We start from the raw sequence: 25,020 nt of genomic DNA, 5'->3' as shown, positions 1-25,020 counted from the left end.
GTGTTGGTATTTTTTTGCCATCATATTTCTTGTGTGCTATCTTCAACTTCTGGATTTGCATATCAGGCATATTTTTCTTTCTTTCTATTAATAGGTCTGCATGTATGCTGGAATTGTTTTGATTTGGTTAATGTCAGTTTAACCTAGTCATCAGGTCTGGTCTTCATTTTAATGTTTATTGTTAAAATGCTACTTCATGTTTTTTTTAATCTTTCTTTTCCCCTCACACTTCCTTTAGTTCTGCAACTACACTAAAAATCGTATTTTAGTATATATGGAAGTCTTTGTGTCTTAGAAAAAATAATCTGAACACATTAATTAAATTATTGTAGTAGTAATCTATTCTGTTGGATCATGCATAATAAATAACATTTTCTTTTTAACTAAATCCATAAAGTACACTTTCTTCCAGTGTATAGTGAAATGCTCAGTTCTTCAGCGTTGGTACACCTCTTCTGCATTAGTTTAAGTTTGTTTTGAAGTTTTTATGTTTGCTTAATGAAGTTTAAAAAAAATTGTGGTAAATACTGAGCATTGTCAGTCTCCAAACAATATATCTGAGAGCATACAAATGACTTAGTAATACAGAATATCTACCCTTATATTATTTGAGGGATGATTGAATTGTAATCTAAGTCAGTTGGGTGGATTTCTGTGTACTTCTGTCTGATGTGTAGAATGAATAGTTCAGAGACCTTACTGTTTTCCCAGCTGAAAATCTCTTGATCAGAGTTGCAAATTTAGTTATAACTGTTAGATGCTTTTCACAGTTGAATTGTTGTTTTCATTTATTAGCTGGTTGAGTGAACATTTTATTCTGGAAAGAAAATTAGTATGTAATTTTAAAAGATTTTAAAGGAAATATCATTAAAGGAAAAATGATAAAAAGATGGTTAGCCCACTATGGATTTTTGGCAGAATAAGTGGGAAGAGATTTGTACACATTGTTAGAGCAGTACTAAACAGAGGGAAGTGACAACAACTTGGCTCTTGTTTAGTGCTGTATGAAGTGTCATCTCCTTTGAGTGACCTGATACCTGCTAGATTAGCTGTGCATTTAGCTTTACAAGACCCTTTATAATTGTTCAATTAAAGTGATAATGTCTGATCGTTTAAATTTGATAGTGCGTTCTCTGAACACTGAGCGTTCTCTTGTGAAGATGAGTTAGTCATCCACAGCATGGATTATTCTGTTACTACATATGCTTGCATTTTAGTTAAACAATTGTTCAGTGATGTAGACATAGAACAGTTATAAGGAGTAGATTTACGTTTCTGCAAAGAGGGAAAAAAGTGAGAACAGTAAACTGAATAGTGAAGTTAGTACGCAGAAATTAACATTGATTATTGATCTGCCTGGACAATTAGTCATGATTTCCCTTATTTTGGAAAAGGAAGTGAAACAATGGCAAAAATGTTTTACTTTAATTGATGTACTTCTCTTTAGAATCATAGAATCATAGAATGGTAAGGGTTGGAAGGGACCTTAAAGATCATCTGGTTCCAACCCCCCTGCCACGAGCAGGGACATCTTCCACTAGACCAGATTGTTCAGAGCTCCATCCAGCCTGGCCTTGAACACTGCCAGGGAGGAGCATCCACAGCTTCTCTGGGCAACCTGTGCCAGTGTTTCACCACCCTCATGGTGAAGAATTTCTTCCTAATATCTAATCTGAATCTGCCCTCTTTTAATTTACAACCGTTCCCCCTTGTTCTCTCACTACACACCCTTGTGAAAAGTCCCTCTCCATCCTTCCTGTAGGCCCCCTTCAGGTACTGGAAGGGTGTTATAAGGAGCCTTCTCTTCAGAGTTGAACAGCCCCAACTCTCTCAGCCTGTCCTCATAGGAGAGGTACTCCAGCCCTCTGATCATCTTCATGGCCCTCCTCTGGACCCGCTCCAACACATCCATGTCCTTCTTGTGCTAAGGGCTCCAGAGCTGGATGCAGTGCTCCAGGTGGGGTGTCACGAGAGCGGAGTAAAGGGGCAGAATCCCCTCCCTCGACCTGCTGGCCATGATTCACTTGATGCAGCCCAGGATACGGTTGGCTTTCTGGGCTGCAAGCGCACATTGCCGGCTCATGTTGAGCTTCTCATCCACCAGTACCCCCAAGTCCTCCTCAGGGCTGTTCTCAAGCCACTCTCTGCCCAGCCTGTACTTGTGTTTGGGATTGCCCCAAACCATGTGCAGGACCTTGCACTTGGCCTTGTTGAACTTCATGTGGTTCACGCAGACCCACCACTCCAGCCTGTCAAGGTCCCACTGAATGGCATCCCTTCCTTCCAGCATGTCAACCACACAACACAGCTTGGTGTTGTCAGCAAACTTGCTGAGGGTGCACTCAGTCCCACTGTCCATGTTGCCAACAAAGATATTGAGCAGCACCAGCCCCAGTACCGACGCCTGAGGCACACCACTCGTCACTGGTCTCCACCTGGACATCGAGCCATTGACTGTAACTCTTTGTGTGCGTCCATCGAGCCAGTTCCTTATCCAACAAGTGGTCCATCTGTCAAATCCATATCCTTCCAATTTAGAGACAAGGACATCATGCGGGACAGTGTCGAATGCCTTGCACAAGTCCATGTAGACGATGTCAGTTGCCCCTCCTTTGTCCACCAACGCTGTAACCCCATCATAGAAGGATACCAAGTTGGTCAGGCACAATTTGCTCTTGGTGAAGCTGTGTTGGCTGTCTCCAATCACCTCCTTATTATCCATGTGCCTTAGCATGGTTTTGAGGAGGATCTGCTCCATCTTCTTGCCAGGCACAGAGGTGAGACTGACTGGCCTGTAGTTCCCTGGGTCTTGCTTTTTTCCCTTTTTAAAAATGAGGGTGATGTTGCCCCTTCTCCAGTTGGTGAGGACCTCCCCAGACCGCCACGACCTCTCAAATATGATGGATGGTTTGTGTTTTAAGTCTTCTGAAATTGAATATTGAGAACATACCAAACACTCTAAAGGCACATAACTGAACTGGACTCAAGTAATTGCAAAACCAGGTCATGAATGATCAGATGACTGTTCATGCCTTAGCCCAAGAGGTATCCCTTTTTCAGTGCTTAGCACAAAGATGATTGTGCTTTCCCAGCATGGAGCAGCAATGCAGAACCCTGGGGCACAAAATACATTCTGTCCAGATTTTGATGCCAAAATCTCAAAGTGCCATTAAGAACTTTTGCAAGGCAGATCATGATTTCTTATAGTGACCGCTCTAAGGATACTTTATTGTAATATACCCCTTCAAAATCATATATTGGGGAGAAATACTGATCTGTGTGTTAAAAAGCCTGGTATCTTCTATTGAATCTTGGAATAATATGTTGCTAGGGAACTTGGGAAAATTCTGGTTTGTAAGGGGGAAAAAGTAACTTTGAGGGCAAACGGTGCCATCCTCATTAATCTTTTTTTCTCATAGATTTTTTTTTTTTTTTTACCTCTTGAAATACTGCATATACCTAACTTCAGTGCAACCAGGTGTGAAAACTTACATGACTAGAGACTCGTGGCAAGAAAATGAATTTAGAACTAGATGGATTGCATTTGAGCAAAATTGTTGAGTCCTGCTCCTCTACCTTTTACATCAGGTGCTCTTTGATACTAATCTCTGCATTTTTTTTTTTACATTCCCTTTTTTAAAAGTAAATTTTTGAAGTCTTGCAGTGGCAGCCAGTAGAACTCTTTCCGGAATCAGTTCTTTTTTCCGTATCTTATAATTTTGCCTCTGTTTGAAGGTGGAGGATTTTCTCAGATTTTGCTTTGTATACCATTCTTCTCTCTTTTGTTACTACTACGTCTCTTATCAAAATATGATGGTTTAGAAAACAAGTTTTCCAAAAATTGGAATTTTGAGAAGAACCTAGTACAAAACGTTCATCTGGGATGACAGTGGTATGTACTTGCATTCCTCCCACACAATAATGTGCTGTTTCTGAATTTTTTTGCCTGCAGAACTGAGACGTTTGTTTTCTTTTCTCTTAGTTATTTGCTTTACAAATCCATTATCAAGATCTGTTTTCAAGAATTCCGTGTGGAATTGCAGTTGTATTGCACTGCGAAAGCAAACATAGCTGCTGTATAGATCTGTGAAATGGGTTTCTTGAACCTCCACTTGACATTAGATGGGGGCTTAGCTTGGCATTGAGTTATATTTTGGGGCCTCAGCTGTAGAGGTTGCATGTGTCCTAGCTGGCATACAGTACCAGGTTTAGCTGTTCTTGCTCTCCCTTTTAAGTGTCTGTTCTCGTGGCAGCTGCTGGCAGGCAAATCTCATTCTTGCTTTAAAAATTCAGTAGCCTGATTCCATGTCTGTTTTGGAAGCAGAAGGCAATAGTGTGTCTAGCTCTGGCACAAGGTATAGTAACCAACATGATGTTTTGACTTAACAGGCTTCATCAAGTAGGAACAGCCACCAGGATAGGATTTCTAAGTAATTTCAGATGACCTTATACATTTATTTTTTTATTAGTTCTTCTTGAGATGACATTTCAAACTAGTGGACTTCTGATCTGCCATATTGCAACCATTCTTAGTCTAGTCTGAACCTTCACTTTTGTACTACAATCTTCATTATGATTTTGTAGAACACAGCAGAGCAGTCCCACTAAACACTTTTTCCCGTCTTTGTTCTTCCTCTTCTGTCTCCTACAGAGATCATAGTTTTGGTCCTGAATAGAAGTTGAAGCTACAGAAGCAACAGTCTATAGCTGAGAGATCTTTTTGGTGAAGCTATACTCTTTCTGATATGGACAGCTTAATTGCCCAGTGTTATGTTTGGGTGTTATGACCAAGAAGGCTACTAAAAGAATTAAAATTTTAAAAAAAGTGAGATAGAAGAAACCAGTCAGTCTGGCTTGCACTTTATTGGAATAGGATTTTTGTTCTTCATTTTAAATCTACATCATGTCTTTGAACCGTGAGAGGGCTTTTCTGTTAATTTTCACATGCCTTCCTAAATTGAGACTGTAATTATTGTTATTCTGGACAATTAAAATGATGGTGAAGAATGTTACAGATCTGAATTCTATGAAACAGGTTTGTTTTTTTTCTTGGTGCATTTTTGTTTTTGAGGTAAATACCAGTAAGATCACTTTCAGACAGAATGACCTCTGAGGTTCACTGAAGGTATGAGGCCTGTTTCTGCATGGAATTTAGGCTTTTCATTCTTTACTTGTGATTTTCCTGAAACGCAAAATCCATTCAGCAGGTCAGCTTGTTAGTAGCACTTCTGCTATGTGGCCTTTACGGCGTTGCAAGTAAATTTCCATTTATGACTGTATTGTTTTGATGTATCCTATAGTCCTGCTTTTCTCGTTAAAATTACTGAGGGAACTGTAATGGCTCACTTAATCAGTAGCTTATAAGCAGTTTGCTGGTAGCTGATGTGTGAGATACTTTGTGTGATACTGCTGAATTCCTCAACTGCTGAAGATCTTCAGTCTTATAATCTGTTTCTGAAGGAGCTGTGGTTCCTGATTAGTTCTCGGAGAGCAGTAGGGCGGGGAGACTGCTCCCTGCATTAGTACGAGCTGGGAGCCACGTGTGACAGGGAGGCAGGCATGGGTCCGTATGCTCACTGACCAGTGGTGCAATCCCACAGTTGCCAAACAAGAAGATAGGAGCAAGTCTGATGGCAGTAAGACAGGCTCAGACAATGGTCTGGTGGCTATCAGACAAACCTATTGTGAGGAGGGAGGCTTGAGGTCAAGCCAGTATTTGAAGTTGGTGGACCAGGATCGGTAAGGTACCCGGCCAAGTACAGGCATACGCGCAGCATAGCTGACACAAAGATCAAGAATGGGAGAGCTGAAGGAGGCTCCTGACAAGGTTCCCCATGGGTTACTCAGATGCATTGTGTCAGTGTTGGTCTTGAGCATGGAAACCTTAACCCTTAGGACTGGGAAAAGAAATTGCAGAGCCTGTTGGTAAGCTCAGGGGCCTGACGTGGTTGGCCTAGGAAGGTTTTCACTATTTATGCTTGTAGCCAAAACCTAAGTTACAGCTTTTAGAACTCTAATTACATCCACTCACAACTGTACAAAATAGGAACAGTACAATATTGTCCCTTGTATTCTGGAAGCTCTGTTGTTTGGGGTTTTTTTTATTTCTGATTGATGTTGTTTGCTCCACTACGGATAGAGCCAAGAGAGGGTATAAATAATGCAGCCTGGACGATAACTTTGACTTTGAAGTTCCTTTAACAAGGGAAGAAAGACAGCTTTGGACTTCAGACATTTGTTTAGAGGTATAAGCAGTTAAGGAAGGTAGTTTTACTCCAGCATATTTCCCTGAGTTAGTCAAACGAAAAGCAACAGTGAAACTTCTCTAGCACGTTACAAATACTGGCATCTGTTCATACCTAGAAATGATCTACCACTTTAGGCATTTTGGGAAATTAAGAAATGGATTGTATGTTGCTGTCGGAAGGACAAAAAAAAATATTTCATTTGGTAACTTGTGAAACTCGTTAGGTGGACCCATACCCATAGTTAAGTCTGAGTTTTACTCCTGAATGCAGTGGCATAATATATCCTTTCTAGGCTTTACTGTCTGAATTTGCTTATTTCTCAACTAATGACTTTCGTCTTCAATGACCTCATAAAAATAGTGGAGTGAATGATGCTTCTGTCAATTTCCAAATATTGAATAATATTGAATAAATTAAAATGCCTAGAAGGGACAGTTTAGTGTGTATTGTTTACGGTGTTCTTCATTGTTAACTAAGAAATTGTAAAACCATAAAATAGAAGGGTCATTTGCAATACTGTTGTGGCTGAAGCCATTCCTATTATATTGATACTGCTAAATATGCACACTGAGAGACTGCAGGAACCTTATAGAGACATATTAGTATTACTCTTCAAGAGGATTCACTGCCTATTTAGTATGTTTACAGTACAATTGCCTCTTGCTGCCATTTCTAATTCTGAATTGGAGTCTGCTTTTCTGCCTTACCCTCTTGACTGAGATCTTCTGTGGAAGTGTAACGTGCAGGTTTTATTTGGGATGAGTTGTTCATCACTAAATGAAGTGTCACAGTCCTAGCGGAGTATCAGTTACAAGTATTTATGCAAAGAGTGTTGGGACTTCTGCAGGTTCAATTTAAATCAGTGACAGTAGCTGTTAAATACTCTAATACAAAGTTAGATACTTGGTATCTTTTGGGACAGCATTGCTTTCCCAGGCAATTTTTTTACTAAAGCCTTCATGATAGCATACTGGGGATGTTAGCTGCCCTTATTGAACCCTCAAAACAGAGTGATACAATCTGTTTTATGTCTTTAGTGTGAGCAGTCTGGCTTTTCTTCTGCTAGACTCTTGTAGCTGATACAAAAGAAAGAGCAGACTTCACCATACAAAGTTGAGACCATGTGAGAAGCATATGAGAAGTCAGAAATTTGTCTGTGGGTTTCCTGTTCAGAATTTGTATGAAGTCCTACTTAAACAGAATTTTTCTTAGGCACGGTTAGTATATTGATAATCGTACCATGAAAGGAAACAGTTATTTGAGAAACTTTACAAGCAGTTCTGGGTTTATCCATTATAACCTTGCAGTCTGTGACAGTATCCAGCACAATTCACAGCAGTCTTTCTGCAGATACCAGAAATACCTGGCAAGGCCAAATCTTCCTGAAGAATCTGCTGTATTAAGTCCCCTTTCTTAGTTTTGTAAAGACTTCTGAGGCATTCTGTATACTTAAAGATTTTTGTACATCAAGGAAATGTTTCCTGGCACATTGAAACGTGCTATGCTGTGGTCTCATGAAATCATAGAATTGTAGAATATCCTGAGTTGGAAGGGGCCTATGAGGATCATCGAGTCCATCTCCTGACTCCACACAGGGCCACCTTAAACTGTATATCTAAGACCATTTTCCAAACACTTGCTTGAACAGACAGGCTTGGGGCCATGACCACTTCCCTGAGGAGCTTGTTCTGGTGCTTGACTATGCTCTCAGTGAACAATTTTTTTCCTAATGTCCAATTTGAACTTCCCCTCATGTGGCTTTAAGCCATTCCCTTGCTTCCTACCACTGGGCACCAAAGGCAATAGATCACCGGCTCCCTCTCCGCTCCCCATCGTGAGAACATTGTAAACAGCAATAAGGTTACCCCTCCATCTCCTCTGCTCTTAGCTGAACAAACCTAATATCCTCATCTGCTCCTCAAAAGTCATGCCCTCTAGTCTTTAATCGTCTTTGTTGCCCTCCTTTGGACACATTCTATTATTTTTATATCCTGCTTACATAGTGGAGCCTAAAACTGCACACAGTACTTGAAGTGAGGCTGCACGAATGATGTGTATAGTGAGACAATTGTATTTTTTTTGTGGAATTGGTAGCTATAATGTGCTTAATGCATCCAGGGTACGATTGGTCCCTTTTTTCCACCCAGGCACACTGATGGCTGAGCTTACAATCAACTGAAACGCCCAGATCCCCTTCTGTAGGGCTGTGCTCCAACCTCTTGTCCCTCAGTGTCTACATTAATGTCTCATTGCAGGAGAGATCAACTGCCTCTGGTTTCATAGAGATTGGTTGATGTACCTAGGAAACATTAATGACTTCAAGGATGAAAGTTCTCTCTGTGTATTTCTATTCCTTGTAGTTTGATAGTATCCAGTGAGCAATCATCTCGGCTGAACTTTTTGAGAGCCAGAAGCATGGCTTGCCTGCAGATCTTACTTAGTCTGGAACATAAGTTGGAAATGCACCATCTTGTGCAAGAACTACAATACTGTGGTGTCAAAGAAGTTTTCACATCCGATATTAATTTCTTTTCCATGGTATCCCTTTCCCAAGTGTGAGTCTTAGCCCTGTGCATAAACATCTTTTTTTGGTATCTTTATCTCCTAAGGAATTACCACATGCCATGCACTTGGTAGTATAAGACGACTTGCCCTCCATCAGAGAAGAAAACTTGGGTTGTAAATACTTATGAATGACAATCAAGATTGTACATTTTCATGTGTTGGAATGTTTATTCACTAAATAAAATTCAGAGCAAGGTCTTTATAGTGATCATAACTTTACCAGTGCCAAAAGTTTGGTTTGAAAACTTAAATCTTCTGGAGACTGGCTTTCTTTTTGTCATGTATATTACATGCAGACTGCTTCCAACTTATTGTAGGTGAGAGGCATTTTCCTGGAAGAGTGGTGGATTTTACTTGCAGCCATAAGTATTTTACAGAAGTTAGAAACGTAGTAGTAGCTCATGTGATTTACATGGTGTACAGGTTCACGTGAAGTATAACCTGCTAGGTGATTGCTTAAAGAGAAGACCCAAGATATGCAGAGTTTTAGCTAAACTATGATTTTCGTCAGTTTGATTTTTCATCTATATACCTGATCTGGAAGTTGGCACGGGGATTTTTTTCTGCCTGTGCAATGAGGAGGAATTGTCCTTGACTTTAAGTAGAAAGACCATATCTATATTAGAATAAAAGCCTTGTTTAAACTTGCTATGCAATTTCAGAGTACCTCCAACAACAGTTAAGCATTCCTCTTGTCTTGCTAGGTCATAACATAACCTTACTAATGATGAGGTCAGATTAAGTGACTGAAGCAATTTACTTTGCCAGCTAACAAGTATGGACAAGCATAGGAATCTTGTAAGAATGCTGATGAAATCTGTGGAAGAACCCAGCCAAAACATGTGTAGTAATTCTGTTATTTCTCTGTAACCAAAACATGTGAGAAGAACCAGTAAGTAATTTTTGTCTGGATTGAAGAGTGGACTTGTGGATAGTCAATCCCGAGAGCAGCCCTGAATGCCTGCAGTAAGCTTCTGTCTGGCTACCTGGTTCCCTTCTGTTCCATGGCACCCTCTTGCTCTGTGTCACTGGGTGCTACTCAGTCATGGGGTTGTTGCTGCCAGATGAAATTCATGCCATCAGAGACTGCAATTCTGACTCTCCAACTCTAGAGATTCTTTGTGTTCTTTGGCCCAACAGCACTTAGCATTTCTATGTTTTGGTTTTGTTGTCGTTTTTTAGTATTGGATACACTAAAGGAGTAAATCTTGAGCTATTTGATTATGTTCCTAAAATATTTTATATGAATGCAGAATGCGAGGAGGTTATAAGTCCAGCCCAGTTTAATAGCTGAGCAGTGTGCCTTTTCCCTGATACTGTGTAGTTTCCGTTTCTTGAAATTCTTACACTAGAAATTATGTACTCTAGGGTTTAACCAAGCCTTTTGACCATATCCTACCATCGCTTCTATTAGCAAGAAATTTGTATTAGAGAACACTTACACTAATAAAGACTATTTAGAGAAGAGTAGCTTTGGTTTTTTTGTTTTGTTTTTTAAGTTGCAGAATTAACTTAAGGAGTCAAGTTTCATGGTTTGAAGGAATATGATAGTAGTATAATTTCAGAATGTGTCATATCTCATGTTCAGGGTAGTAGTCCAGCTCAGTCAAGAACAAAGTATTTGCGCATTAAGTAGTTGGAGAACAGAAGCACTCTGTTCTGTTTCAAAGGTGACCTTTCATGTAGTTGAAGTGGGTCATAATTGTGAATGCTGAAGAGAATGGCTTCAGCGAATACTTCACTAATCCTCTGGCTAAAATATGTTTGCACAAAGACTGTTGTGAATAAAATAAGCTGCAGGACCCGTGTCTGCTGGAGCAGTGGCACGTGTTGTTTGAATGCAATTCAAGTTGAAGTAGTTCAAAGGCCATATATTTAAACATTAAATAATATGTCTTCCAATGGCAGAATGACTGTCTTAAGACACTTGAGTGCTTTCCATATCTGCATTCACACTTTGGAAATAAAATCACAAATGCTCAAGCTCTTTCCCAAAGCAGTACTTGTATGGCAAATAGATGCTTCCCTTAGGCTTGGTGCACATGTATAGAACAGTGTACTTGGAATATGCCTCATTGTTCTGAGCCAGCTATTCTAGATAGAGCACCTGGTTAATTTTTACAGGCATGGGTACTGGCCTTATCTCAACTCACCCTTTCCAGCATTCACACCTCTAGTCTTTTATGTTTTTGTTTGGGTGCTTTGCTTTGATATCTATTTGTTTTGTTCCCAAGGCCTCTGAAACAAAATCTTGTGGGTTCTTAAGGCTTTGTTTGATCTTTTTCTTTTTGTTTTTGCTCCCATTTTTTCAACAGTCAAATGGTATGCTCCAGTTTGCTCAGTCCGTGTCTCTTGTTCAAGCAGTGAATTTGGCAACAGATGAGTGCATTTTGTGCTTAGCATTTATGTAGATTGTATGTTTCTCTTAATGTAACTTCTGGTTTTCTGCAGAAGTTGAAACAGAAATCTTACTTTCTGTAGTACTCAGCAGCAACATACTGATACCACCATTGACTCAGGAGGTACTCAACACATCAGCCCTTGCCTGCTTGAGTCTTGAACCTTTCAGTGTGGGTCATCATTTTTCGTTCTGGGGCTGCGTTTGAGCTCCAAAAGCTGTTCTCTGTACTCTTCCTTCAACCTGACTAAGATGCCCTGACTGCCATGCTGTGAGTAAGCATGAAAATCACAAGATGGACTTTCCAATTATGCAGATCTTGGTTTCCAGAGGGTATGGTTAACTTGATTTTTTTTTTTTTTTTTTTTTGAGTTCCTGAACTAGTGATCTTCTCTGATTGTTGAAGGAGTTCTAATACCATGTGACAGTCCCTTGGGATCTTGTCCTCTGCTCTTAGACAACTTTTCGACTCTTTTTTTTTTTTCTTTGCAAGTACTAGTTTGGCCCTGATATTGAGACAGGTGTCTGACTGTTCTCCTAGCTGAAGATGTCTTCAGCCAAGTATTAAAATACAGTTTGCTTCTCAGATGCAGATCTTTGGGTGCATGTGATAAAATAATGCAGGCCTTTAGCCCCTAGGTGTTGGGAAACACCTGTCCTGAATCTGTTGTCTCTATTTCTTTGCCCAGCTCCCATGCCCTTTTGGATGTGTTAGGACGTTGAATCAGACATATTCAGTGCATCTGGGCTTTGTGATTTTTTTTTTTTTTTTTTTTTTTTTTTTGTGCCACTGGAAACTTAACACCATCCTTCCAGCACAGTAACTTCTTAAATCAGACATAATGGAGTAGCCCTTTATCCAAGTAATTGGCTGCCAAAAGGCAGTTTGTCCAAGTAGAGATGAGCCTTTTAGGAGCATGTTATGCATGTGTGATTCCTTGGCTCTGCTGAAGTCTCATCTAGTTTCTGTGGTTCGCTGCGGAATTACAATTCTTGTCCCACATACCCTGTTATGACCTGTTGAATGGTTAGGAGACCTAATAACTGTCTGAGCTACTATTGCATGTGTTTCTAAACTGAATTTGCATTACCGTAGACCACAATGTGTACTCTCAAGGACACATTCTTGTATTATAGTAGTGACTGTTTCTCTGTCAATCAGGCTCTTCCTGTAGATGTGATGAGTTTGATTAGTCTCTGCAGAGAAACGGAGTTTCTTCTGCTTGCTTTTTTTGACACTGTTAACCTGCTTTTTTTACTTGATGAGGGAGCTTGTTAGAGGGCTCCAAAGGCATAAGTCCTCTCTGGCTTTAAGGGCAAAAGTTTACACATACGCTTTCTACAACCTCAGGTAGTTTCAAATGTCTGCCTAGGATTCCTGGGTTATAAAGCAGGGCCAAGTGGTGCGACCACAAGATCATCAAGAGCATGGTGGTGCAAGACCTCCATCCTTCTGTCAGCACTTTTGATTGAATTCTGGAGCTAGGTTTTTTGATCTGTGGAAAGGGTATAGTTGTGGTCAACCTGCCAAGATCAGTGTACATAGTCATAGCACAGATGACACTGTTCAGAGGTTTTTTTTCTTTGCTGAAGTGACTGTCTTCCAGGATGAATTCTAACCCGCATGACACCTCTTCGTCTTGGACAGTCACAGAATTCTGATCCTTTGTTGTAAAGCTGTTTTGTGGCTACATGCTGTCAACATTTCCTGGTTGGAAGACAAATTATGCCCTTTCTTGATGAAGGAAGAGGAAAATGGGATGCTGAAGTAGATAATTGGAGAAAGGGCTGCATGGAACATACAGACATGGTATTGAAAGTGCCCTAGCAAGTTAAAGCAGTTACATTTCACTAGGGTGCCCAGATCAGAGTGATTGCAAGGAGCTCTGAAGGAGGGCAGTGCACTATCTGTTTTTATATTGCCATTAAATGGAGTGGGAAAAGCGAGAGGTCTACCCCATGTGTAATACTAGAGTATTTATTAGAAACAGTCTGGTAATACATATAGGCACATCCATAGTGTCAGTATGTAGCTCATCTCGAAGAATAAGTGTTAAGCGAATATAACTTATTTTTCTAATTTAACAGGGGTGTGGTTTAACGAAGTGAACTACCTGGCTGTTCAGGTGAACCTATCCACGATCACTGATCAAGAACTCTTTGTATCAGTGGCTTCATGAAAAGTTGTCGCACTCTTAAGCAGCTAAGGGGTTTGAAGTAGCCACTTTGTATACCTTTACTAAAACCCATGCTATTGCGTAAACATTCAGGAATGATGCTGAACTTGGTAAAGAAAAAAAAGAAATCAAAATGAGCTGTGGTGTGCTAGAAGACTAAAGACTATCCCAGATTGTCTGTAAACATGGAAGCACTGCGGATTGGGAGCAAACATAATGACACTCTTTCAAAGAGAAGGTCAATATTGTCATATTGAGTTATTAGAGATGGGTTAGCTACACTTCTGTTTCCTTCCATTAGTGTCTGATAGGTTGCTGTTCTGCAGCTCAGAAGAGGGAACCACAATGTTTAACACATGCATGTTGAGTAAGGGAAGAAAGTGAGCATGTGGGTTCTGGAATTGGGATTCATGTTATAAAGTTGAATGAAATGTAAATTTGGAGGGGGGGGCAAAATACAAAATGGGGATTGGTTGTTATTTTTGAAATTTTGTGGGGAGGCTGCATACTTGATTTGTGAGTGAAATGTGATTTCACAAATCAATGGTGAAATACAACTTACAGTGACTTTGTCACAGAATCAAAGAATGGTTGAGACTGGAAGGGACCTCTGGAGATCAGCTGGTCCCACCCCCCTCCTCAAACACAGTCACCAAGAGCCAGTTGCCCATGACTATGTCTAGATAGCTTTTGAATATCTCCAAGCAGGGAGACTCCCCCACCTCTGTGGGCAACCCATGCCAGTGCTCAGTCACCCTCACAGTAAAAAAAGTGTTTCCTGATGTTCAGAAGGAACCTCCTGTGTTTCGATTTGTCCCCATTGCCTCTGGTCCTGTCACTGGGCACTACTGAAAAAAGCCTGGTTTCCTCTTCTTTGCAGTCTCCCTTCAGGTATTTGCACACATTGATGAGATTGCCCCTGAGCCTTCCCTTCTCCAGGTGGAACAGTCCCAGCTCTCTCAGCCTTTCCTTATATGCTTCAGACCCTTTCTCAGTGGCCCTTTGCTGGACTTGGCCTCCAATATGTCCATGTCTCTCTTGTACTCAGGAGCCCAGAACAGGACAAAAAAGGAAAATGTTATTGGAGGTAACATTCTTTGAAAATGGTTGTAATTCTACATGTAATGCATAATAGTAAAGACTTAGTGACTCCCTAAAAGAAGCATAACTAACCGTGAAAAATAAGTGCTCCTAGTGAAACTTAATATAATAAAAACTGTTCTGTCAGTAATGGCTAGGTGTAGTTGTTGGGGCTTGTAATTTAATAAAACAGAGCATAAAAGGAGGTGCCTAACAAAGAATTATCCAGATTTTGTGACTTCAGCTATCTGAAGTCAGGACTTTCTACAGTATCTTATGAAGGAAAGTCTGTGTCAATATGTAGTTGAGTCAGAATGCTTTGCTTTCAGACAGTTGGCTTTATTAATGTTCTGGGGAATGCTGTAGTGCTCTGAGCTTTTATTTGTGGTTAAATTAGAAACTATAAATAGTTGGTATCAGAGTGTTTTTTCTTAATGGTCACCCTGGAACAGTCATAAGCTGGTTCCAACAGGACTTCTGGAATATGACACTAGTATATGTAATGGCAAATCAGTGTTGGTTATGAAGAAAATGCACGGTGGGTCCATTTTTTTCCCCCTGCCTAATGCTGACTTCCGATTTACTGCTTAATTTCTTGCTAAGAACATCGCTTGTGATAATCATCTGCTTTCTTCTTGGCTCTGTTCATCCTTGAATTTCAGCTGTAGACCATTTCTAAACTGAAAAGGAAGGAAGAGCTAAAGGATACAAGTACTTACCTATGTGGATTATAAACTGGGGTTTTTATCAACCTCATTACAAACATATCCTAGTGTTTTCAATTTATAAATGCCTATGACAATAGTATGAGTTTTTCACATTGAAATTTAATTATAATAAATTACTTTAAATGATAGAACACCAAAATTGGGGGGGGGGGGGGTTTAAACACTGAATTTTGCAAGGGACAAAAAAAAATACCTTGGATGTGAATTTAAGAAAGAAATAAAACTGATTTTCAAATAATGTTTCAGAAATTTAGTCCTCTGTATTAAAAGCTAAAATGATTGTGAAAGGTAAAAAGTAAATATAATTGAAAATCAGAACCACCAATTGTAGCTAGTAAGGACTGTAATTGTTCCTTAAAAAACCTACTACTACTAATTCTGCCTGTTTTGAAATGTTTTTAGTGGGCCTTCTCATTAGAAAAACATACCTGAGATCATAAGGGTTCTGCTGTACCACTGTATACGTTCATGTACAACTCCCCAGTCTGTTTCTTGTCACTATTGTATCCTGTAGCCTAGCTTTGTTATACAACGTGGAGGTGAGAGACATCATTTTGCAGATGATTTGCTGAATTTGCAGCTAACTAAATGTAATAGTTTTTGTCTATTTCTTTTGATATATTAGCGTTATAAATTGTTTTCATAGATCTCAGCTTGGCTGCATTGTCTACCTCTTTGGAGAGGCAGCAGGCAAAGGATATTTTCATTTTGTATTTTTCACCCCCCTTGCTTTTTTTCTTCCTGTTCTTCCCCCCTCCTTCTCTCTTCCTCCCAGCTGAAGGAGAAACGAACAGAGGGATCTATGAATAGCTTTGCATTGGCTGATGCCAGGATGGAGGGCTAGGAATTTCTGAATTTTTTGTTTTTGCTTTTTATCTCACTATTTAGCTTTTAGATAACAGGTACTGGAAATGAGAATCAAAGAGAAACAATAGTTGTGTCAAAAGAAAGTGGAATAATGAAAAGTTTATTATTCTATGGTTTTGTCTCAGTTAATATTTCAAGTTAATATCTGAACAAAATGAGGCCTATAACTATTTTGAACTCAGAATTTTACCCCAGAAAACCAGTCACAGTATATGTATTTTAATAAATACAGTTTTGTAATATGCTGTTGGACTGTTTAATTTTTATGCCTCAGGGTAGCACTGAGCACTATTTCTGCTTTTAGAAGCTTCCTCTCATTAGTGTAGTACATTCTCTTATGTAGAACCTGTTTTAAACTCCAAATCTGAATCTACAAATGTAAAACCTGACTTTTGAAATATTTGCTTTTTTGAACACTCTTCTTTAAAGGACCTGTCAGGATCTCTCCCCAAAATGCTAGAAGCTTGAAGGATAAGGGAGGAACAATGTTGCATGGCCCAAACACATGTGCTTTCGTCATTAGCAAGGTACAGCATGACCTCATGTTGACCTCAAAGGTAAATCGCTAACAGGGAACAATTATACATGCCTGTGAAAGCAGCTTAGTTTTGAACATAATCAAGACAATAAATTCAGTGTGTAGAATAAAATTAAATTTACAACTCTCTCTGTCTTTCTGCCTTTCTCTTTCTTTCTCTTGTCTCTCTCCAAGTCTGTTCTTGAGAGAATGTCGTGTTTTTTATACGTGTTGCAAAAGAAAATTACTTTTCTAGAGGTCATAATAAATTTCTAGATACGGGGAACCCGAAGGATCTTGTATCCAGTTTAGTCAAATTGTACATCTTACAATGCAATGCTCTTTTTAATGGGAAGGTTTTGTTTCTTGTCTAGAGTATTGATATTGTAGCCTTCAGAATGCGTGTCTGTATTACCTTGGGGAATCTTGTGTAGTTCTGAAATGTATAGATCGTTTAGACTTATGGGAAAGTTTTTTTTTTTTAAATATCAATACGTTAATTTTTGTGTGCTTATCTTAGACTGCCACACAAACCTATGACATTTTATTTTGCTGTAGAAGACTGTAAATGTTCTGTAGCATTATGTGATACGTCTCTACATATGATGGAATATGATTTAGCTAGCAGTTCTGAGCTTTTTGGAGAAGAATTACTGCCAGCATCTTGGAACTGTTAGCCGTATCTGTCCCATATGGTTTGTATAATATAGTTGTTCAACATGAACTTTATTTTCTTTTTTTATAGAATGAGAGAGCATATTCCTTCTGTGGAACAATAGAATACATGGCTCCAGATATTGTAAGAGGAGGAGATACAGGACATGATAAGGTATATTCTATCTAAGTTTATTACTGAAAAAAAGTTCTTGAGGCAACACTGTTGTTCAGCTTGAGAGGTATTTGTAAAATGTAGTAGTGTCTTATTTAAACATGCCTTATTTCATGTTGTCCTAAAATAGATTATTGCCTATATTTAAAAGCATCTATATGACTTATTTTCAGCTTTTTATCTTAAGTAAAAAGCGTATTTATGAAGGTATTGAAACTCCTTTGTGTTCTGTTAAAAATTTGTTCTAAATATGCAGTGGGGAAAAAAAAAACCACCTGGCTGACACTTCCTTTTAAATAAATGTTTGGCTCAATGTATCAGAATTACCCATAAAACAGTTATTTTTCCACATTTTTTTAAATTGTTTATCAAGGAAATCTGTTATCTTTCTTGAAGTATGGAGTTGATTATTGGTGCTGTTGGTGTTCTCAGATTGTAAAAATTAATTCTATTTAGCTTGAGGCTCAAGTTTTATTATGACTTAGTGTCAGTAATTAATGGGAAAGATCAAGACAACCATAATTCATGGATGATGTTTGAAACAAAACACCCCTGCTCCCCAAAAGAATTCTACCATATTCCTAGATAAATCATCCCGATTGTTCACTCTGTTGAGAAGTTTTGGAGAAGGTTTAATATCTGGGTTTTTTTTGCTGTAGAATGAGTTGACTTGTGTTTCTGTTGAGTCATGGACTATGGTTGATCACAGTTTCTTTGTATTACATCATGCTCCATCTCCTTTTCCTAGACTAACTGGACTCAGTCTGACTTTTGCCTGAGAAGGTTCTCTCTCCTCCTTCTCTATGTATTCTGCTTCTCTTTTGGTCTGAGTTCACCTGTATATTTCTTCAGGTAGGGAGCACTGTAGTGGGCACAGTGTTTCAGCTAAGAGCTGGCAGTTCGAAGTACAGCAGAATGATTGCCTCCCCAATTCTTCTATTAAACATAAAATAGAATGTGCTTTGTCTTTCACTTAGTCATTATCTTACACCTACTTTGTATTCCACTGTAACCTCTGCATCTTTTTCTACCATACTGCTTGCCTAGTCGTCATTAAAAATGAAATTTTACAAGCTTATGAATTGAAGCTTTTTCCTGCACTCTGTTTCTTAGTTTAGTCTTGCCAGTTTCAGAGCATCCCTCCAATGTGCCATGTTTTCAAGTGCTTACAAGTTCAGTATTGTTGCTGATTTAAACAGGAATATCTGTTCTATTATCTTTGATTGGTTTTATCTGATAGTTTCATTAGATGTAGTAGAGAGCCATCCAGTAATCTGTAAGAAATAGCTTCACAGTTTGATACCACATGTTAGCTGATAAAGAAGCATGGTTTTTCAGTTACTTAGGTGATGGTAGTTGTTTACACCACATCCTGTTTGCTTTCCCATTGGCAGTGTCATGTGGCACAGTGTTAGAAGGTTTTTGGTTTATTTCATACTTACTGCACATCTAGCAACTCAAAGATCTTTTTTTAAAATAAGAGGAAATGAGATTGCTTTAGTATGTTCTATGTTAGTATGTTCTCCTTAATCAATGTTTTTTATTTGTAATCACTTCTAGATAACTCTATTGTTTGTCTAAAACATTTCCTCTAGTATTGCAGCATTTTTTGGAAAATTTTTCTGATTCTGCAGATTCTCCTTTTCTTTTGGAAAAACACATGCCAAGAAAATATTCTTTGGGATTTTCTCTGATCATTGTGTATTTGCAAAGATAATTGCTAACAGTACAGAGACTTCTTCAGCTAGTTCTTCTAGACACTTTTGGCTGAATATAAGAAACATCAGATTTTTTTTTTTGTATCTTTAAGCAAAAAAAACTAAAGTACAAGGCCAAACTGTCATCATTTCATTAATTGTCTTCCTGCATTGTATTAATGTTGTCAGCGTAAGTAAAGCAGAACTTCAGTTTCATTGGCAGAACTTCAGTTTCAGTGACTTGCAGATTTCATGGAAGTAAAACTGAGAAGTTCAAACACCTGTAGTTGAATTGAATTTGTGGAGATGACTAAACTGCTTCCTTTATTATTCATAGTAACATCTTTTCTTTAGAAAGAGAGAAATATTCTGTAAGTATCAGAGATACGAATAATGTGATTAGTATATGGGAAGCCAAAAATCACATGTTTTACCAGGGAATATAAGATAAAATTCCATAGCATTTTCAGGTGTCCTGATTAACTGTGTCCTGTGCTCTGAAACTGCTTTTTGAAAGTTTCTTAGTTTCATTCTCAAGCTCCTAAAAGCTCAGGTACCACTACTTCTTAGCAAGGGTTAGGTTCCTCTGTTATTTGGAGTATGTTTTAGAACTCTTATCACTTCATAATGGTAAAAATAAAAATTAATTGGGGGGGTGGGGGGAGGAATTTTAGTAGTCAGTGGAAAGATTTCAACTTGAGAAATTAGTTGAAGAAGCTAAGTGGAGAGATTTCAAAATAAAATTAATTTATCATAGAAAATACGTCCAGTCAGTATTGCAATCATTCATGCTTTATTGTATCCAGGTTTGCCTTTGTATTGATAGGTTGGCTTTTCCTTTGCTAGTTGCTTTCTGAGTGCATTGTTTTGTTCCTCCTTCTGTTAACAATTTCACTTCAGCTTATCATAATATACATAATTATTGTTCTTCTGTAGGCTGTCGATTGGTGGAGTGTTGGTGTTCTTATGTATGAATTATTAACTGGAGCATCACCATTTACAGTTGATGGAGAGAAGAATTCCCAAGCAGAGATTTCTAGGTAAGATTCAAAACAGTAAAGTATACGTGCTTACTCACAAAGTGATGCTTATGCCATAATGTATGTTTTGTGAGAGTTTAAATTAAAATTTAGGAAGTGCTACCAGGGTGACATCATAGGTGCTCCAGTTCACACAGTCACAGAGTGGTAGGGGTTGGAGGGGATCTCTGAGGATCGTCTAGTCCAACCCCCCTGCCGAAGCAGGGACACCTAGAGTAGGCTGCACCGGACCTCGTCCAGGCAGGTTTTGAGTATCTCCAGAGGAGGAGACTCCACAGTCCCTCTGGGCAGCCTGTTCCAGTGCTCCGTCACCCTCGGAGGGAAGAAGTTCTTCCTCATGTTCAGACGGAACTTCCTGTGCTTCAGTTTGTGCCTGTTGCCCCTTGTCCTGTCACTGGGCACCACTGAAAAGAGTCTGCCCCATCCTCCTGACACTCACCGTTAAGATATTTATGAGCATTTATTAGGTCCCCTCTCAGCCTTCTCTTCTTCAGGCTGAAAAAGCCCAGCTCCCTCAGCCTTTCCTCATAGGACGGATGCTTCAGTCCCCTCACCATCTTCGTAGCCCTTGGCTGGACTCTCTCCAGTAGCTCTTCATCTTTCTTGAAGTGGGGAGCCCAGAACTGGACACAGTGCTCCAGTTGGGGCCTCACTAGGGCAGTGTAGAGGGGAAGGAGAACCTCCCTCGTCCTGCTGGCCACACTCTTCTTAATGCACCCCAGGATACCATTGGCCTTCTTGGCAACCTGGGCACATGCTTAACTTGTCCCCCAGCACTTCCAGGTCCCTCTCCACAGAGCTGCTTTCCAGCAGGTCATCCCCAAGCCTTCACTGGTGCATGGGGTTATTCCTCCCCAGGTGCAGAGGAGATGCAGGTTCTTTTTAACAGAATGACATCTGAAAGCAAATAGGTTTCATTAACCTCAGAAGTTTTTTAAAATAATAGACCTGAACTTTACGAAAGACCTGTTTTGTTTAAACTATAGTGGAACCACAGCTTTGTAGATACTCAACCCTGTTGCATGTTTACTGTTGAAAAGGAAGTCAAATGAAATATGAAATTATATATAAATAGAATTATCACATTCAAAATCTTAATATGTAATGAAACATATATTTAGCTAGAGGGATTTTTGTCAGCTCTTGTGAGATCACTCCATCAGACTACAGGTTTAAAGTGTCAGGAGTGTACCCTACTACTGCCTTTTTGTCACAGATTGTACTGATTTTATAGTGTATAATGTGAAGCAAAGTAATGCATCATTTCTAGCCGTACTTGCATATCTGAGAAGAAAATATGATACTTAAGGATATGAAATATCCTATCCTATTCTTATATTTTGCATGTAAACTTTTCCTGACTATCAGCTTTATGTTCAGTAATCTCTACACTTTAAAGGTTTGTTTCAGTACCCATGTAAAAACATTGAAGCATTTTTAAAAGACAAAGCAATAAGCTTGCCCAAAACACATTACTGAAATCACCCGAAAATTGAGCGTTTCCTGTTACTGCATTTCTTTTGGAGTGGGGAGTAGAGGGCTTAGTTTGCATAAATTAATAACCGCTGTCAAGATCAGCTTGTAAGCCCAGTCCCAAAACTAAGAATAGTCTTGCTCTTTATTGAAATGTATTACCATGGTTCTGATCCTTACCTGAAGTCAGTGGATGTTTAAGGTTATAATGGGTGACAGAATATACATCAGTTATTTAGATAATTTATTTTACTTTTTACTTCTGTTATAAATTCAGGCAATTTCTTGGAAGTTTGAGACCTGTTTATTGGTTTCTAGATGCCTACTAGAACAGGAAACTTAAAGGGCCACTAGAAAAAAGCGGAGCGGGGGACAGACTGGAAGTCCAGTAACAAAACAAAAATCAAGACTTCACCCTCTTGGTTGTTACGATGGAATTAAAACTTAAATTAACTCATTTGGACCTATGTAACGTTGGAAATTTTAGTTGCTTACTTATGCCATGTGTGAATTGGTAATTTTGACTCCCAAGATTTACTAAATAGAATTCTGAAAGAGTTACAAAATTTTTGGAGAGAATCTTGACCTGAATTTTACAGATACTTTTTTTTTTTTCTCCTCCAAAACTGGGAAACTTTTTAGATATGTAATCTACAGAATTTGACTGTCTTTTGGTAGGTCCTTAAGTGCTCTTTAATGTCTTAATCTTTCTGATAATTTAAGATTAAATTCAAAGCTGAGAAACTGCAAGGTTGCTAACATCCGTCCTCTGACAGCTAATAACCTAATTTCTGATCTAAATTCAGTTGTGGCAAGTTTACTGTGTTGTTGCTCAGTATGCTTTTGTTCTGGCTGGTGTTTATACTACATGTTTATAGACAGCAACCCTGTAGTCTTTCAGCTTTTATTTTCATAAATTTAGAAGGTAAATTTTACAGTTTTCTTTAAATAAAGATGTGCCCAGTCTTTCTGTTTCCTGAAAAAGCCTTTGCTTAACTCAGCTTGTGTTGGTCTTTCTTACATATGGACAATTTATTCCTGTTGATGTTTCAAGAGGAACTTGTTGTAGGAAGTAATAATTCACCATCTGATCAAAAAGATACTCCTTTCTTTTTGCTTGGGTTCCTCTTGTTGATGCCGATGGTGGATTGAATTCCTTCTCCTTTTCTATCCCTTCCAACAGATAAGCCCCTAGTTTATAGCTGAAATCTCATTAGTCCAAGCTATATGGCTCCATTGCAGACTTGATTTCATCTGTCTTCTGTTACTTCAGTACTGATAAGACCCACCCATGGTTTCCAGATCCTTCCCATTGATAGCAATTTCTGTGCTGGATGACACCGGGTTTGTGTGTTTGCAGTTTATTATGTAATGAACGTTATGTTCCTTTTAAGAGTGTGGCTGAGCATGTGTGACCATTGCTGTTTTCTCTGTCCTGGCTGCTGCACGGAGTCATGGGGAACCTTCTGGGAAGTGGGGGTTGCTACATGCCTTGGGGAGCAACGAGAGCATGTTTGGGGCTTTCCCTAAGGGTAGGGTTGAGCAGACGGAACGAGTGTGAGGTATCAGCAGGCTGTGGTGGTCCTGCAGCCCAGGCAGAGGGTGAGAAGAGTAGGGAGCAGAAGTACCTCTCGGAGAAGATGGAAAGAAAAGCTTTTTCTAAGGTTTCAAGAGAACTGTGTACAGTTTGGTGCCATCTTGGGAAGCTGTTAAGCATGAGAATATGCCTGAAAGAAATGATCCACCTGTCCTGACATGCTAGCTTGTTAAATTTAGAAATTCTTGTTACCATATTCATGGCTTTTCAGAAATGCCCTCCTTGTATTTATCTCTAGTGTGAGTACACTGAGCTCTTTCTAGAAATAACAGATGATTTTTCAGTACCTGTCTTTGGCATAGGAGCTATGATGTTTATTTCCTTTTTTCTTTGATAGTTTTGTCACTGAAGATACATTCACAGTTTACACTTAATGGCCTTTGGTTCTTTGCTCAATTGTGTCTGCAGCTTTTTCTGTAAAATCTTCTGTTGAATTGGGATGCAGACTCTAGATAATTTTACACTTATATAAGTTCCAAATTCTCTCCTTGACTATCTTTGATCTTTCTGGTTTCATTTCCTCTCTAAACTGATGAAAAGCTGAATTGCAGATAACTTAGTCAGATATTTACAGTTGCCAGTGGTAATGAAATCATCAGCACTGGCACAGAGGTAAGAGTTGGTACAAGCTTCTTTCTTGATGGCAAAATTATTCTAAACAGAAATTGTATTCCCTAAGCTAAATATGCTTTAACTTGCCAATTGCAGCAGACTTAGAGTATTCAGTTTTCTCTTACTCAGTCACAAGTCCCGAAAGCACAGTTTCCATGGCCTTTGATTTTTCTGAGTTTAAGGAAAAAAGTAAGCTGTTGAATCAATCCAGGTCCTTCTTTTGTTTTACGTAGGTGGGAAGTGATCCTAGGTGTTTTTAGATAATTTCATTACCTTTATTCTGAAGTACCTCTCTGATAATGGACAGTTCACTTCTATAAAAAATAGTTATTGTGTCATTTGTATCTTTTTTACTCTTTCTGATGAGAGATTGTGTTCAGTTCTTTTATCATAACCTTTTTGACAACACTGTGAACTTGTCTTTCAAGTTGTCAATGGCAAGTGCAACTTAAGTAAGTGCATACTTTTAATTTCCCTTAAGTCTCTGTCTCTAAAGACTCTTTGTTCACATGCTTGGTGTTACAGGTTATTAAACTTGATTAACAAAAAAAAATCGCAGAAATATTCAAGTATCTCTCCTATTCTAGTATGCGCTCTCTGCTTTCTTCTCTCTCCTTCTGAGATCTTCCTTTCGTTTTCAAGGGTTCTGGACTTCCATTGCTGCAGAGCACCGGAGGGGACCCATCTTGCAAAAGCATAGGCAAGGGCTGGGTTTGATTACAAACCCAGTATTTTCAGTTTGACCATGAGTGATTTGTAGTGCTGACTTGAAAAACAGACAGACCTATTTTAGGAACTTGACTTTTGATGGTCTTGTCATATACATACAAGGGTTTAAAATGAGTGTGAAGTTTTTGGAGTATTATTTTGCTGATGTGCAGCAGCTTAGAAAATCTAACCAACTTTGGGGTTATGAATAGACAGATATCTTTTTTCCATTTTTATGCATACATACATCTATGAAATAATCTGTAGAAGCATATGATGCCATATTAGCTTACTAATGCTAATAGCAGCCTATGTTCTTTATTTAACATAGTTAGACTATTTAAACTTCACGGAGGAAGACTGAAATTTGACCATCCATTAGATGCTGTGAAGATATTTTGGCCACAATTCTGCAACAAAACTTTTCTTGATAAAACTCTTGGGCAGATGCATAGCAGATGTATACTAGGATTCCCTTCGTTAC

At 38.9% G+C, this 25,020-nt stretch overlaps 1 protein-coding gene across 4 annotated transcripts in view; it reads left to right on the top strand.

Annotated features, from left to right (window-relative positions):
- Positions 1-25,020, top strand: part of RPS6KA5 (ribosomal protein S6 kinase A5) — an 84,271-nt gene that overhangs the window by 33,323 nt on the left and 25,928 nt on the right. For 3 of the 4 annotated variants that reach the window (XM_075426146.1, XM_075426147.1, XM_075426149.1), the window contains exons 6-7: positions 17,326-17,409; positions 20,043-20,146. In XM_075426146.1, the coding sequence (XP_075282261.1) occupies positions 17,326-17,409; positions 20,043-20,146 (188 nt within the window). Of the gene's footprint in view, positions 1-16,492; positions 16,621-17,325; positions 17,410-20,042; positions 20,147-25,020 lie in introns of all 4 variants that reach the window. The other variant, XM_075426148.1, reaches the window with a different exon arrangement.

The sequence above is a fragment of the Opisthocomus hoazin genome, chromosome 7, assembly GCF_030867145.1.
Source record: "Opisthocomus hoazin isolate bOpiHoa1 chromosome 7, bOpiHoa1.hap1, whole genome shotgun sequence".
Classification (NCBI taxonomy): Eukaryota; Metazoa; Chordata; class Aves; order Opisthocomiformes; family Opisthocomidae; genus Opisthocomus; species Opisthocomus hoazin.
The sequence above is the reverse complement of the archived record's forward strand: the minus strand, read 5'-3'. Positions and strand labels throughout refer to the sequence as shown.